This window comes from Budorcas taxicolor, chromosome 6, assembly GCF_023091745.1.
Source record: "Budorcas taxicolor isolate Tak-1 chromosome 6, Takin1.1, whole genome shotgun sequence".
In the NCBI taxonomy this organism is placed as follows: domain Eukaryota; kingdom Metazoa; phylum Chordata; class Mammalia; order Artiodactyla; family Bovidae; genus Budorcas; species Budorcas taxicolor.
The window spans coordinates 12,703,512-12,720,614 of record NC_068915.1 but is presented as its reverse complement, the minus strand read 5'-3'; the positions used below and the strand labels follow the sequence as shown (position 1 = coordinate 12,720,614).

General features: G+C 40.1%; 1 protein-coding gene across 1 annotated transcript in view; it reads left to right on the top strand.

The window, feature by feature from the left end:
* The window catches only part of ANK2 (ankyrin 2), a 251,070-nt gene extending 240,252 nt beyond the window's left edge, over positions 1-10,818 (top strand). The window contains exons 46-51 of the mRNA XM_052641694.1: positions 2,082-2,174; positions 2,656-2,739; positions 2,851-3,015; positions 4,016-4,198; positions 5,874-5,965; positions 8,537-10,818. Of these exons, the coding sequence (XP_052497654.1) occupies positions 2,082-2,174; positions 2,656-2,739; positions 2,851-3,015; positions 4,016-4,198; positions 5,874-5,965; positions 8,537-8,720 (801 nt within the window). The 3' untranslated portion in view covers positions 8,721-10,818. The remainder of the gene's footprint in view (positions 1-2,081; positions 2,175-2,655; positions 2,740-2,850; positions 3,016-4,015; positions 4,199-5,873; positions 5,966-8,536) is intronic.
* The last annotated feature ends 6,285 nt before the right edge of the window (positions 10,819-17,103 follow it).

Below are 17,103 nucleotides of genomic sequence, written 5' to 3'. Positions count from 1 at the left end.
TTTCAGAATTAGTTATCTTATAAATAAAGATGACTAGTGAGGGGAATTTACCAAGCATCAGGTAAGCTGGCCAGCCGTGGGAGAGTGCTGGAATCTGCCCTCTTGGCAAGTCTGTCTGTGCGGTCAGGGGATAAGCACACCAATTGTGGGTACTGAGTGGGGTTTACCTCCCAAAGCAAATGTTTCTCATTAGAGGAAGTATTATTTCCAAGTGAGAGCTCCTATTTATTTTAAGAATGACTCAGAAAAAGGACATTACACCTACATTGATGGCTGGTTCCAAAAGTCAGCAAACCAATAGCAGCATGAGGACGTGTCACTGTCTTTTCTTTGTTTTTAAGTGAGGTTTTGATATTGTGAAGAGAGGTGGAGACCATCTTAAGGAACTGAGTTGAACCATTTATTCTCAGAACACGGTCTGAATGGTTCGTATCGCTCCTTCCTCAGAACTCCTGGATCAGAATGAACCCAGGGAGGGAAAAGGACAAGAACCAGCATTTTCAATAGCTCCCTGAAGGAGTCACACACATACACACACACACACACACACACACACACACACACAAGTGTGAACATCTTTCTGAATTAAACAATATAAATAAAATTAGATATATTTTTCCTTTTTTGGATTTAAAAACATTTTATATGTCAGAGTATTTTTAAAGCATGCATATACATCTTTTAGGAAAGAATGTTTTATAAAAGAATTAAGACTGGAGGGAAAATATCTTCGGGCTTAGCATCTACATTTGTTTTTGTTCACTCTGAGTGTGATGTCTGCTGGCAAGATTTATCTAAAATCATAGTTTAAAATTAGGGGAGATCCAGGCAGATAAGAACTGCTCCAAATTTTGGCAGCTATTTTAAATAATGAATTCATCCCATGAATGGATGTTTATTCCAAGTTTGCCTTTGTACAGCCTTTATTCGTCTCTCAAGTTCTTGGCTTAAATGAATTTCTAGTAAAAATGTTTCATAGATGTTGTCTGAACTTAAAATTTGCCAATTTTAGTCTATGAATATATAGGCTAACTGAACTGGACACTTGAAACAATTACCTGGATAATTCATATATTTAATCTGTCCTATGCACATGAGTAAATTTTGATAAATTGCCCTATATTCCACATTATTTATGTGGGGCTATTCTACTTATTATTGATGAATTTCTAATTCCTTCTCTTAAGCTTCCTATTTTGACCCTTTTCATCTCATGACCCTGACTTAAGGGTCCAATTTCAGTCACTTTTCTTACTGACCATATTTCTAGGCAGTAGGTTCTTAAGTGTACTTAAAGTATAATTTGGCTGGAAATTTACATGTTTTCCTGCAGCACGAAAGAATATGGAAATATAAGTGAAATTTTAAAGTATGTTGACAAAATTTAGTTGAGTAATCTTTTCTATTTTTCAATAGAATTTTTAAAAATAGCATTCCATTAGGAAAGAATGATTCAATATATGGCTCCCAAGAGATATGTTTTCATCTAAAGTTATGACCTTAGCTCCGGCTCTGGCTTTGGGTCAGACCCATAAAATTGGATTGGCCTCTGCACCTCAGCTTCTCTGCACAGCGAGTCTAATACTATTCATAGCCTGTCTTCCTTGATGGCAGGGAAACTCACTACTGGCCAGATACTAGCTACAGGAAATTTTGGCTTCCTGCAGAAAGTTCTTCTACAAGCATAGGCTATTTCTGTGCCTTTGGTGGGTCACTCCACGCCTGAGCCCAAGAATCAACAGCTCACAGGTGTTTTTTGAGCTGCCTGTGATCTGTGCCTGCATCAGGAGTTGAAGTCCAAGAAGAGTGGGCAAGTTGCTTCTTTCTTCTGATGCAGTTTGACGGATGGGTGCTCAGGCCGCTCTCAGAATTTCAGATTTTTTTTTAATTCGGTAAACAAAAGGCTATATTCTCACTGAAGTCTGAGCCCAGCATGTGCCTTTTTCACCCTTCCTGGCTTTTCTACCGAAGCCTCCACGAATAGAACTTGCAGAAACCAGTGTGAGCTAAAATAGAAACCTGTAGTGAAGAGACATTCCTTAGCATGATAAACAGAAACCCTGCTTCCATGCTTCCACCAGGAGCTAACAGAGGAATTAGGTGAGCTGGAGGCCAGCTCAGATGAGGAGGCGATGGTAACAACCAGGGTTGTCCGCCGACGAGTGATTATTCAGGTACCAGTTGTTCCGTTACTGCACGTCCAGGACACTTCTGTCCCCATAACCCTTTGAGAGTGAGCAGCCTGGAGTGGAGGGCTTGGCATGCTCCTTAGGTAGTGCATGGCCTTCAGAAAGCAGATCCTTAACCCTCCTAAGTTCTGTTTGTAAAGAAATGCAGCAGTAATGACATCCACAGCCTCCCTCTGAGAGAACGAACAGCAAGAGCAAGATTTAGCATCCCCAGCTCTACCCACCTCACCTCTGGCTGGTCTATTTTTGTTTGTTTAAGTTTGAGCTAACTTTGGTCAGATTTTCTAGCATGTTATTACCCACCTTTTTTTTTTTTGGACTTACTACTTGACAGGATTTGGCATCTCAGCAATGCTTCTCAAAGCTCCTTTAATTTTCTAACATTCCTTGCATTATAAGCACTTGGGAGTAGTTCTTTAGCACTGATGTTAAACACAGAAGTGACCCTTTTCTCTCAACTGTGTAGGGAGATGATATGCCTGACATACCCCCAGAAACAGTCACAGAAGAAGAATACATCGACGAGCATGGACACACCGTGGTAAAGAAGGTATTATCTTAAGTATCTTAACATGATAGATTCAAGTTTTCTGTCTAAACGCGTATCAGTACCCTGGCACTGTCCCTTAAAAACAAGTTACATGAATAAAATGTCTTCTAGGTTACTAGGAAAATTATTAGGCGGTTCATCTCCTCTGATGGCACAGAGAAAGAAGAGATTACGATGCAGGGAACTCCACAGGATTCTATCAGTGTTGAAGAAGGGGATGGCTATTCCAAAGTCATAAAACGCATTGTACTGAAGAGTGACACCGAGCAGTCAGAGGTGAGCCCATAACGTCTCCAGAACTGACTTTGTGGAGAGGTGTAAAAGAGAGCTCACAAGAGCTGGACGAGATAGTTTAATCCTGTTGGCCTCACTTCTCCCCTTTGTAAGGCAGTCTGTGTTTAGTTACACATTGATTTTTTTTGTCTTTGTGATGTAGAAAATTTTTAAATAACCACGAGGGAGATTTGTAACCACTGTACTGATTGTCTTTGGTCCTTTTCATTCCCACTTTCTCATTAATTCAATTGACAGGAGCAGACATCCAAAAGTCAGAATTTTAAAGACAGCAATCCTATTAGCTGGCAAGTGGTAGATTCTGAAAAAAAAAAAATTTGTGCAAATGCACTGTGGTGCTGTGCCCAGTCAGTCACCGCAGCCTTCTCTAGGGCACCTTTGATAAACACTGGATTTCTCAACTTCTGCATTTCAGAGTCACTGAAATCAGGATCCAGAAACTCCCTTGATTTGTAGTTTTATTTCTTCCTGTTTTACTTCCCTCTTTCAGAAGCGTATTTACTCTCTTTGACATGTAGTTTGGGACATTCTCACCATCTTGCATCCATTCACATCCTCAAAATTTTATTATTATACACATGAGGTTCTCTAAAAACCTACATTTTCAGTTTCTCGTGTCTCTCTAAGTTCCTTCTTTGATGGTTAATTTTGTCTTCATAACATCAGAACAACCCATTTACACTTGGGAAAAGAGAGTTCATCCGTAGGGCACTGTGTCTGCACTGAGCAGCCAGTTCCTCAGTCATGAAACTTCCTGATCAACCTCTGTCCAAGCAGCGAATTAAGTGGCTGATTTGGTGCTGTGTCTGTATGGTCATTACATAGATGTTACCAATTGATTGTAGTTTTTTTCTGCTTCTTGTGGACAAAATGCTGTTTTTAAGATACACCATTGTAGTATGTGGGTTTTGGCCTGGAAAAATTCATCATTGTTACATTTTGGTCATCAGAAACTGTGTATTGTGTGTCCTTCATTCATCAGGTAACTTTGTCTGAGCCCAGCATTTTGTCCAGTACCTCACAATTTCAGGCTGAACCAGTGGAAGGCCGTAGAGTCAGCAAAGTTGTTAAGACAACTGTGGTCCATGGAGAGAGGATGGAGAAACATCTGGGGGATTCTAGTTTAGCCACTGATCTTCCTTCAGCCAAAGATGACTTTGAAGAGGTATAGAAGCATCATCACCTTGTCTTTATGTGCTTTCTGTTTGAGAAGAAAATGATTTATCATTGTGTCATTCCATACCTGTATTCATGGAAGGTTGCAGAATAATTCAAGAGCGTAGAATTCCTATTTGAATAATGTGTACAGTGAAATAATTTTCCTCAACATGTGTTCATTTGAGCCACCTGAAGAGTTTTTAAAAATGCATATGACCAGAATTCACTTCAGCTCATTCTGGATCAGAATCTCCAAAGTGGGGGCATGATGGTACCTCTTGCCTTAAAGTCTCAGAACTGACATGTACTTCCAGTTCGTAAGGGAAAAAATCAGATATTGCCCCTTATTTTTGCTCACGGATATTCTCAGATATTTCCAATGATAAGCATTAAAGAAGATTCAGATATCTTTCATAACCATAAATAAATCAAGCATTTATAATTAAGTTCTGATTTTCAATAATTACAAAATGGGTCCATAGTGATATCCATAAACACTTACTACAATACAAAAACTCCTCAAATTTTGAAAACCAAAACAAATTTTTTCAGATAGTAGCAAGCTAGTTTGGCAGAAAAACTTAGTGTGAACTGACAAGGAATTGTAATGACTTGGAGTCTTTTTTATTCCAAAAGAATGAATGTTTGTGTTTTTCTATTGATATATTAATGGGTATGATTTCAGGATGCTGTCCCTAACCCAACTGAGATATTAGAATATACCATGTATACCTCATATTACCTAAAATCCAAAAAAGAAAAAAACCTGAAATTTGAAACACATTTGGTCCCAAAGATTCAGCTAAGGGCTGGTGGGCATGTGCCAAATACGTCTATGAAACATTCTTCGCTATTGAAACATTTTGAAGTTAAATGTTATGTGTTGCTGCTGCTGCTGCTAGGTCGCTTCAGTCATGTCCGACCCTGTGCAACCCCATAGATGGCAGCCCACTAGGCTGCCCCATCCCTGGGATTGTCTAGGCAAGAATACTGGAGTGGGTTGCCAGTTCCTTCTCCAGTGCATGAAAGTGAAAAGTCAAAGTGAAGTCTCTCAGTCGTGTCTGACTCTTAGCGACCCCATGGACTACAGCCTACCAGGCTCCTCTGTCCATAGGATTTTCCAGGCAAGAGTACTGAAGTGGGGTGCCATTGCCTTCTCCAAAATGTTATGTGTATGCCCTCTTTTATACCCACAGTATGCACTGAGATTATATATGAATGCATTAGGATATTAAGAGCATACTTTATTTATAATACTTTTAGTTCTTCACATTTTGACAACTGGTGACCTTGAACTATCAAAAGAAGAATCCCCTGAGTTATACACTTTGGGCTTTATTTGTTTGTTGCTTGTTTTTGCCTCTGGTCATTATTGATTGTATTTGTCATTAAAGTCTGCGTTGTGGAAAGGAGCAGGGTGAGGCGAGGAGGAAATTAGAAATCAACCAGTATAGGCAGGGACAACTGTAAAGTAGTTGAACAAGTCTCCTTCATGAATGGAAGAAATTTTACAGACCTGTTAAATAAAACCTGATCCTTAGATCTGCTCCTAAGAATTGCTTTTCTTTATCCTTTCAAGCATGTATTTCTATATTGACTATCCATTAAGCAGAGTGGTAGATTAAGTTAAAGTCTGTGGTTTATGATGGACTTTGTCTTGTTCTGTTTTTTCCTTATTTCAGGCTTTGAGTTACACAGGTAGCCACATGAAAGTCTACTCCCCCAGTTTAGTAGAGAATGAAGTCCTGAAGGAGGATGGATCAATAATTAGAAGGTTTGGGTTAGCATGGGGTGATGCTTTGCCAACTAACACTTTTTAAAAGTTTTCTAATTTTAAGAAAAGATAAATAGAGTCCTCACATCTACCCTAAAACCTTTGGGAGCTACAGACTCACCCTGCATTTTAAGACTTCCGTCAAGTGACACTTCTGTCGCTGTGTCATTCCTAAAGTGTTCTCCTGATGCTTTAAAAGTAATACTCAGGTGCTTCCCTGGTGGCTCAGTGGTGAGGAATCCACTTGCCAATGCAGGAGACCTGGGTTCAATCCCTGGTCCAGGAAGATCCCACATACCACGGAAATGAAGACCCAGCACAGCCATAAATAAATGAACAAATAAAAAAATTTTTAAGTAACACTAAGACATGATAATAGATGACTGTTAGACAGTCCCTTCCTAGATTTCAGCAAGTCACCAGTTTCATTGGGCCAACCATCTGGGATATTCCATTGTAGAACAGAGTAAGAGGAATCCAATTAAATTGCTCACAAATTAATCTAGCTGCCTTCAGCTCAATCTTGGTAAATCATTCCTTTGATGGGTTTTTGTCTTTAACAAGCTGTTTCATGATCCTGCATGTGAGTGGCAAATAACATGAGCATGAATTTGATACCCATGAAGCTGAATGTACCTAGTGAGGCTGAAACCGGGGGCTCTAATAAATTCAAAAAGTATTATAAAAGCAGTAAGCAGCTCATATCTGTGCATATGAACAAGAATTCACTCTGAGGCTTTCTGGTCTACCCTTATCCCCATCGCCTGTTCGATGTGTAAACTTGGGCACTTCTTTCTGGACTTCTAGCAATGTCATGTGTATTAACAAAATGTTCTCAGCTTCTCATTGAAGACACAGTGGAAATTGAAGTTACTGCTGTGCTTTTCATTTCAGTGAAAAGAAAAGAAAGACGGTCATTTATAGTACTCTACAAGACTATTTTTAGCCTTATAGAACATAATAATTAGAACAGTGAAATTAAAGGTTCTGTCACAATTCCACCCTCCAACCACATGTGAAAAACAGCCCCCAGCTAGGAATTTAAGAGAGAGTAATTGCTCACAGAACTTTAAAAATGCTATATGAATTAAGGATAAAGTGCTTTTTATACTCTGAACTTTTACGTCTTTTTACTCAGTTATTCATATGGGACCACGTAAACCACGCACACCCTAGCATCATGAGATCTTAAGATGGAATTAGATTGAGACCAGTTCATCCAAAACTGTCAGTGACAGCTGGTGAATTTGAAGCCAGGAATATAGACATCTCAGTCCAGTCCCACAGTTACTTAGTTTATGGAACTCTATTTGTGATCCACAACACTTTATCTTACATGTTGCTGAAGACATTTGATCATACCCACTGCTCCCCTGATAGGCATACAGTTCATTCCACTGTTTGAGTCGTATATGTAAGTGTATTCATAAACACATTGATTGACGTTTGTGGACACAAAACACCAAGCAGTGTCCTCTGATAGAAGCTTAACCCCCAACGCCAGCGCCCTAAAGGTTTATGCTAGATCTTGGTGGCAGCAGTCAGAAATTTGCATTTTGGGCGAAAAAAATATATATGGATGCTGAATAGTGATAAAACAATCTGATTTCACCCCTGGCACCAAATTTGACATTTTACTCAAAAGGAACAAATGAAAGTTTGCTTTCAGATACCAAATAATTCAGGTAAACTCAAAGGAAAGGGGTGATAAGACAACACAAGAGACGGAAGGAGACAAGATGTCCAAAGGTAAGCCAGAAGTGTTTTGACTGAAGTCAGCCATTTAAAAAATCAAGGTGTTCTTGACAGATGTGTAGAGATGTCAGAAGGAAGAATAATGCTTAAGGGCAGCCCGTGGGCAGAACCCTCAGCTTCTTGACACTAGGAATCTGTAAGGAAAATACTGGGTAAAGCTTCAAAAACTGATACTTCCAATGCTGGTATAAAGTTGGTCTCTGTGGCCTCATGGTTATAGATTCAAATCCTGAAATCTTTGATTTTGGGCCCTGCTCCCTAGTAACTGAGCTTTTTTTTTTTTTTTTTTGGAGCATTGCTTAAATTCTCTGAGATCCAGTTTCCTTACTTGCTATTATAATAATAGTACCTGGTCCATAAGACATGTTCACCACTTATTTGTGGAGTGAAGAATTGTATTTACAAGTAGAGAGGGAACAAATCACAGTGTGATCACTTTGCAGTAAGGATGCAGGAAAATAACTGTACCAATATAACAGTACTTCGAGATGAAGCAGTGCCCTAATCAAAACAGGCATGATTGTACGGTTAGTTCTTAAGAGAATCATATGAAAGCAACATTTAATTTATTTGAAATATTTCTTAAAGTTAAAAAAAAAATGCTCCTTGTTCCAGAATACTTTTTTGAAATCTCATGAGTCATTTAAATAGGAGAGCCATGTTTAAAAGAAAGAAGTGCAGAGATGGCAACCGCCCAGTACAGAGGCGTCGACAATAAGTACTGCCTTCGTGTCTTGGGTCCCCTCCTGCCAAAGGTAGTAGCTGCCTTTAGCAGTAAAGAAAGAATGTAACATTCTCTTGTCTGCTTTCCTCCAGGACAACAATGAGTAAAGCTAGAACCCAGAAGAGGGCTGTGGTGAAGGACCAGCAGGGAAAATGCATTTACTTGGAGCACCTGGAGGATGTCCCAGAAGCCCTAGACCAGGATGACCTCCAGCACGACCTCCAGCAACTCCTTCGGCATTTCTGCAAGGAGGACTCGAAGCAAGAGGCCCAGTGAGGGGCTGCCCAGTTCTCACACCAGAAACCACACCTTCACTCAATATGCAACGTCCCGTTTAATTAGAGGAGTGACCTCACTGGCCTGATTAATGGGATACCCTGACATTTCACTTCTAGGAAACATGCGGCATTTGGTTTGAGTTTTCCCCCATCCTCTTTAACTGTAAGCTAATTTGTGACCAAAGATAGCATCCCTCACTCTGGATGCTGTATCCACTACTCTGTTGTGTCTGTGCTGACCTGGGACCTGGCCACCTCCATTGTTCTTCTTGGCTTCTGCACAAGCTCCATGAAAATCCATTCAACGGGAGAACTTCACCTGCAGACCTCTTCAAATGATGACACATAGGAATCCTTCCAAGAGATACCCGTGTACGATGTATATAGCTAATGCTCAGATGAACACTATATTAAAATTAAAACCACTGCCTATCATGACTACACTGGGCATCACGGAGTAAAAGGCCTCTAGAGGGATTGCTGAACCATGGTTCATTAAGATATTGCTAACACAATCGAATGATAATACAGTTCTACCACAAAAGAAGCACTTCAGACCTACCATGTCCTTAGAATTTCCAGAGTAGCCCTGGCTCCTAGTTAAAGATGGGTTCATAACCTTGAAGAACTGTCCTAACTAAGCACTTACTGCTGGTGGTGCTGGCCAGCCACGATTTATGACTCTCCAGCCGTCATCGAGGGTGGGGAGGCGGGGAGCCGAGGCAACGAGATGAAGCAGTGAGGTGTTCAGTTGCCAGCAGCAGCATCCCACAGCTGTCCAGCATCTTCAGGTCCTTTAGATTTGGGACATGTTGGCAGGGTATTTTAAAAAGCTATAACTACTGTAGTTTCCCAGTTTTCATTGCTGCTTTAGCAAACCACGCTGTCTTATTGGTGGTACTTTCTCCTGGCCACTGCACTGTAGATAATTCATCGGAAACAAGATTTGCCCAACACAAATGGTTGAACTCCTTCACCATGTTGAAGTGGTTTCTTCTTCTTTTTTTTTTTTTCTCTCCAGGTTTATATCTTCTCTAATACCTGCATGTAGCATTTAAGAATTGAACCACAAACCCCTCTTCTAATCACATCGATGGTTTTTGTTCTTTTTACCCTCAGCAAGCACTTTTCACTTTTCTGCTAGGTCTGTTTTTTAGCTTGCAGACAAGATCGAGAAATCCTGAAAATTTTGGTTTGGGTTTAAAATTTTTAGTTTATTTATTTGAAATCCGAACTCCCTTGGAAACTCGGAAGTGCGTTTGTGCACGTTCCTGTCTGTCTGTTTCAAAGAAGGGACTTTAATCATCTGAGTGGTTTCCATGTCCTACCCCTCACTACTCTAGTGGTTGAAGCTGTGTAGCATTTTAACATATATATATATTCACAAATATATTCATATAAACAGTATACATTTTGACTCAGTTATTTGTTAAAGAAAAGTATATTCAATGAAGATGAAATTTAAAAATTTTAAAAACTAGAGTCTATCCTCCAGGGATTGAACATTTTCCAATTCTATCTGGTCTTTTCCTGTTGTGCGAAAATGACTCATTGTTCCGAATGTCAAAAACAAAGATGACAAACAATGGTACTTCATCATTTCAAGTAATGTTGCCAAGAGAGAAAATTTCCTGGGAGGGAGGTTTCCCACAAGCCAAATCTCCTAAACCTCGAATGATAGCACTTTTTGGCAATTGGATAGGAAATAAAGCATTCTTCGGCAGCCAAAATGAGGGAGGCCAGTGGTGAAACTTTTTGAGCACACCATGGCCTTCTTGTCCAAACCTTCACTGGAGCTCAAGAAAAGCATTTCTGTTGTGTTATTTGCAGTGCAGATGATGTCTGTGTAACAACATAATGGTTATTCACCTTTATTTCTTTTTTTGGTTTTGATTTTTGCTGTGTAATCAAAAAACTTGAATACTGTGAGAAGAAGTGAATTTTCAGTTGATGAATCAGCATCTTGTTCCCATGGTGATAACACTAATTGAATATATCTTTGAGGGCATGTATTAGTTAACGGAAAACATACAACACTAACAATACATAGCTGCAATGTGTACAATGGCTGATTTAATTAAATAAAATGTACAAGTGTTAAATGTGGCAACAGTGATTTGTTGTTCTTTATCACTCACCTTTGATTCCAGGAGATTACAGATTAATATTAAAGAGATGAAATAGATGTGAAGCCTGAAGGAAGACACAATTTGCTTTTGTTCTTGTTTGGGAACTGAATATTCTTCATGCCCAATGCTGTTAAGCACTGGGAGAAACAGACTATTCTGTCTTGAAAAATTTTTATTGTTATGCAAAAGGAGAAAAACAATGATTTATTTTTAGTTTTTGGATCACAAGTAAACGAGAAATGGGAATTTGGGGGCCTGGAAGAGATGTGAAGAGGGGCCATGATTCACTTCTCTTCTGTGCGGTCATGGTGCTCAGAGAACACCTTCTGCCTTTGGGAGTACCATTTAGCTCTGGGGCTTTACTCGTCTCTCATCGACTGAGAGTTAGAAATGAAATGGATCCTTTAATGCAAATAAAGAACAGGGCAGGGATGTGCAAAGCTGAAACCAGTTGTGTTTGGAGAGTATCTTTGGTTTTGTTTTTGGAAGAAGTCCTTTAGTGCTGCTATAACGTTTTTACTGCAAAAACAACAGAAAGACACAGCTTAAGAATTGAGTCATTTTATTTATTTCATGCTCTTTTTTATAGAAGTATAATTGCTTTACAATGTTCTGTTACTTTCTGGTGAAGTGAATCAGCTCTGTGTATACATGTATCCTTTCCTTTTTGCACCTCCTTGCCATCATCCCCCACCCCTGGTCCTACCCATCTAGGTCATCACAGAGCACCGAGCCGAGCCGAGCTTCCTAAACGTTGTAGCAGGTTCCCACCAGCTATCTAGCTTACACGTGGTAGTGTATGTATGTCAATCCTAGCCTCTCAGTTTGTCCCACCCTCCCCTTCCCCTAACCCCGTGTCCACACGTTCATTCTCGGCATCAGTGGCTCTGTTCCTACCCTGGAAATGGGTTCATTCCAACCCATTCATGTAGGGCATTCTCAGTGCCCTACACAACTGAGCGACTTCACTTTCACTTTTCTTTTTCATGCATTGGAGAAGGAAATGGCAACCCACTCCAGTATTCTTGCCTGGAGAATCCCAGGGACGGGGGAGCCTGGTGGCCCGCCTTCTATGGGGTCGCACAGAGTCGGACACGACTGAAGCGACTTAGCAGCAGCAGCAGCAGCAGTACCGATTTTATAGTTTCCACATGTATGCATTAATATACAATGTTTCTTTTTCTCTGACTAACTTCACTCTAGGTCCATGCACTTCTCTGCAAATGACCCAGTATCATTCCTTTTTCTGATTGAGTAATATTTCATTGTATATATGTACTATGTCTTCCTTATCCATTCACCTGTCATTAGATGTTTAGTTTCCATGTCCTGGCTACTGTAAATAGTGTTGCAGTGACATTGGGGTTACATGTGTCTTTTTGGATTATGCCCCAAAAGTATATATGCTCAGTACATATGCCCCGTATGGGGATTGCTGGGTCTTATGGTACTTTTATTTTTAGGTTTTAAAGGAAACTCCATACTGTTTTCCACAGTGGCTTTATCAATATACATTCCCACCCATAGTGCAAGTTCAGTTCAGTTCAGTTGCTAAGTCGAGTCTGACTCTTTGTGACCCCATGGACTGCAGCGTGCCAGGCTTCCCTGTCCATCACCAACTCCTGGAGTCATGCCTGTCAAGTCAATGATGCCATCCAACCATCTCACTCTCTGTCATCCCCAGCATCAGGGTCTTTTCTAATGAGCCAGCTCCTCTGCCTTTTCTAAATACAGCTTGAACAGCTGGAAGGTCTCTGTTCATGTACTGTTGAAGTCTAGCTTGGAGAATTTTGAGCTTTACATAGTGCAAGAGGGTTCCTTTTTGCCACATCCTCTCCAGTAATTTATTATTTGTAAATATTTTGATGATGGCCATTCTGACAGGTCTGAGGTGATATCTGTACTTTTGATTTGCGTTTCTCTAATAATTAGTGATCTTGAGCATCTTTTCATGTGCCTCTTAGCCATCTGTATGTCTTCTTTAGAGAGGTGTCTGTTTAGATCTGCTCATTTTTTGATTGGGCTGTCTGTTTTTTTGATATTGAGCTGCATGAGGTGTTTGTATATTTTGGAAATTAACCCTTTGTTAATTGCTTCATTTGCAAATATTTTCTCCCATTCTGAGGGTTGTTTTTCATCTTGTTGTGGTTTCCTTTGCTGTACAAAAGCTTTTAAGTTTAATTAGGTCTCATTTGCTTATTTTTGTGTTTATTTTCGTTAGGAGGTTAAAAAAAGATCTTGCTGTTGTTTATGTCAGAGTGTTTTTCCTATGTTTTCCTCTAAGAGTTTTATAGTGTCTGGTCTTACATTTAGATCTTTAATCCATTTTGAGTTTATTTGTGTGTGTGGTGTTATGTAGTGTTCTAATTAATTCTTTTACACATAGCTGTTCAATTTTCCCAGCACCATTCATTGAAGAGGCTGTCTTTTATCCACTGTATATCCTTGCCTCCTGTGTCATTGATTAGGTGGCCATAGATGTATGGGTTTATCTCTAGACTTTCTATTCTGTACCATTGATCTATATGTCTTCTTTTGTGCTGGTACCATACTGTCTTGATTACTGTAGTTTTATGGTATAGTTTGAAGTCAGGGAGCCTGATTGCTTTGTTTTACTTTCTCAAGGTTCCTTTGCCTATTCAGGGTCTTTTGTATTTCCACACAAACTGTAAAATTTTTTGTTCTAATTCTGTGAAGAATGTGATTGGTAATTTGATAGAGATTGCATTGAATTTCTAGATTGCCTTGGGTAACATAATCATTTCACAATATTGATTCTTCCAATCCAAGAACGTGGTATATTTCTCCATATGTTTGTCATCTTTGATTTCTTTCATCAGTGTTTTACAGTTATCTGAGTAGAGATCTTTTGCATGCTAATCTTTAATTGTTAGTATATAGGAATGTAAGATATTTCTGGGCATTAATTTTGTATCCTGCAACTTTACCAAATTCACTGATTAGCTTTAGTATTAATAATTTTCTGGTGGCATCTTTAGGATTTTCTATGTATCGTATCATGTCAGCTGCAAATAGTGACAGTTTTACTTCTTTTCCAATTTGGATTCCTTTGGCTTCTTTTTTGTCTGATTGCCATGGCTAGGACTTCCAAAACTGTGTTGAAAAGAGTAATGAGACTACACATCCTGTCTTATTCCTGGTATTAGAGGAAATGCTTTCAGTTTTTCACCATAGAGAATGGTGTTTGCTTTGGGTTTGTTGTATATGGCTTTTATTATGGAGGAGTAGGAGGACATGGAGTTCACCTTTCCTCGTAACTTAGGGTGCCTACCAGATGCTGGTAGGGGACCTTGACACACAAGGGGACAAGAGGAACTCCCGAGTGACCAGGTAGAATGTTGGGGTGGGGAGGAGTGGAGGTTAGGACTGGCACCCCTGGCTTGGGGAAGAGAGGTGTTCCCACACCTGGAGAGGCCCCTCACTGCAGGGGGATCAATGGGGATGGGGAGAGATCTTCCAGGATTCAGAAAGTCGGGAAAATGCTGCTAGTGTTTCCCCTACCCACTCAGGCCCTGGGGAGCCTGCTAGGGTCCTAAGTCCCGCCCCCGCACCCCAGGCCCGGAGCCTGGACCCCACCCGCTCCCTACACCCCACCCTCACAGCCAAGGCCTTTTCTGGTCCTCTGTTTTGTTTTTTTTTCTTTTTGCTATTGTGGTTCTGTTTTACCTTCCAGTTATTTTTTCATTTCTATTTTTCCTAATATATCTGTTAGCTTTATAATTTTAGTTTTTATTCTTTGTTATTGTTCTGCTCCCTTTTGTTTGGCACACTGTGCGGCTTGCGGAAATCTTGGTTCATGACCCCTGAGCTCCTGTGGTGGGAGCACTGAGTACAAACTGCTGGACTGACAGAACCTCAGACCCCAAAGAATATTAACTGGGGTGAAGTCTTCTGAGGGTCCTCATTTTGGCACCAAGCACAGCTCTGCCGAACTGCTTGCAGACTCCTGTGCTGGAGGCCTCAGGCCAAATATCCAGTAAGACAGGAACACACACACACACACAAATGAGATGACAAAAAAACATGTTACAGATGAAGGAGCAAGGTAAAAACCTAAGATCTGTTTAAATCTCACCTAGTATGGGATAGAAAGCTCACTGGATCTGGCTTATCAGCCTAGTTGATTTGCAAGATCTTCCAAAATTGAATACCAATTATACTTAAAGTATTTCAAAGAAAAAAGAATCAACATTAAAAGAATTTTTTCCTAAGTGGGAGAAGCTGTGTGACCATCCCATTTATTTCATGTGTTATGCTTTCTATTGACAGGAACTCTGAGCTTCCATTTCCTTGAGCTTGATTAGGAGATTAAAGCATCAGAGAATGTTCAATGTCTTCTCGTGTTTATGTGGTTTGCAACCCCAAATAAAAATTGAGCAGTGATTCATATCACATTTTACAGAAAAATATTTAAAACATGAAGTTGAGGGGAACCCCCTAGACTGAGGGAAGATTATGCGCATCTCATGAATGACTTGAATTAACCGTGGATAGGTGCAGATCACCTACATGCACATTGAAACCGACTTGAATTTAAACTTGAGTTGCCCTTGTCGTTTATGCCACCATGGCAGTTCTAGGTGTGGCAAGTAGACAATAAACAGATAAAGGGAAGCTAAACAAATATTTAATGAGAACCAAAATCATTGCAAGATTTTCTTGATTCACAGAGTAAAGATGGTCTGCTTATTTTCATTATGGTATAAAAAAGGCATTGGAAAGCCTGTCTTCAGTCATCACGCCCTGTTGAAAAACTACACTGTCCTCCCTTCAGTTAAGGTATGATTTTTATTTCTGATCTAATTAAAACTAGAATTACAATCTTAGAATGAATTACCTATGTCAATATGTAATACAACTTTTTCTCACTCAACAGAATATTTAAGAAAATATTTTAAAGACCTTAAGAAAAACCTGCATTCCCATCCAATTCCTGCACACAAGTTAAACTATTCTTTCTTTATTATTATATTCAGACTTCCTGGGAAAAAAGAAGTACTCCCTTGTTTTGAATTACTCCATGGTATTAATATACATCAATATATTGATCAATATACTTTATATGTCAATACACATCAGTACACTTTGGGCTCAGCTGTTCTGTATAGTAGCCAGAGACTCAACAGATCTCTTCAATCACTGGAAATGTTCAGCTGATACATCCTTGAAATGTCTCTGTGAAGCAAAGGTTAAATAGATGACATGAAGGTTAAACAGATGATCGTGAATAAGACTGGACTGGAATCAGCCTAGCTATGTCAGCATTTATGTGACTTTGTGAATAGGTTTACCCACTTGAACACAATTCCCTTGTTAGGAAAATAAGAGATAATAATCAGTTATCCCTCATTATCCTCCAGGATGGTTCCAGAAGCCCCCCCATGGACATCAAAACCCATGGATGCTGAAGTCTTTTGTATAAAATTGCCTGATAGAGTCAGCCCTCCAAACCCATGGGTTCTGCATCCAGGGATTCAGTAGGCTACAAAATGATCCATAGTTGGTTGAATCCGAAAATGGGAGAACCCACATAAGGAGGGCTGACTGTACTTGCCTCAGAATCCTCTCGCCTTACCAGATGCAGGGAAGGACCTCAAGTCCTGCCCCACCCGTCACCTTTAATCCAGAAATGTCACCATGTCCTATGTGTCCTTGGAGGCCATTAGGCATGGACCCATGTTTGTGACCTTCCACCTCTGTGGGAAGGAGTGAGCCTCTGATTTGGAACTGAAGGTGGGAGCCCTCTAGGTTAGCAAATAAGTTTAGCCACTTCCTCCCAGAGACTCACAGGACACGCTTGTCAATTAAGCCTTTGATTTACTTCCCTTCTGAGGAAGGATTCTTCAGGATCTCATTTCTTCTCATCAGGTCCTTAGAGCACAGTTCTAGTTTCCAATACTTTTTCAGACTTCCCACACATTTTCTGTTGGGGGTTTTCTTTCTTTCCTTTTTTTTTTTTTCCACTTTCAAAACTGCAGAATTGGATAAAACCACCCAAACTCTCCTAGGTCCAACTTAGCTGCTGTAGGGAGAAGTGCTGGCAGGGGCCTGAGCTGGGCTGGAGGCGGGTCTGAACACAACAGCTGTCTTCGTGGTTGTGCAGAAACAATTGAATTATAACGTCAGCATGAAATCCTCATCCTGCCAGTTTTTTCCGGGCGTTGAACTCAGACCTCCTTTAAGCCATGATGTAGGCAGGGTTGACATGCCTCTAGCGTAGCAGCAACTTCT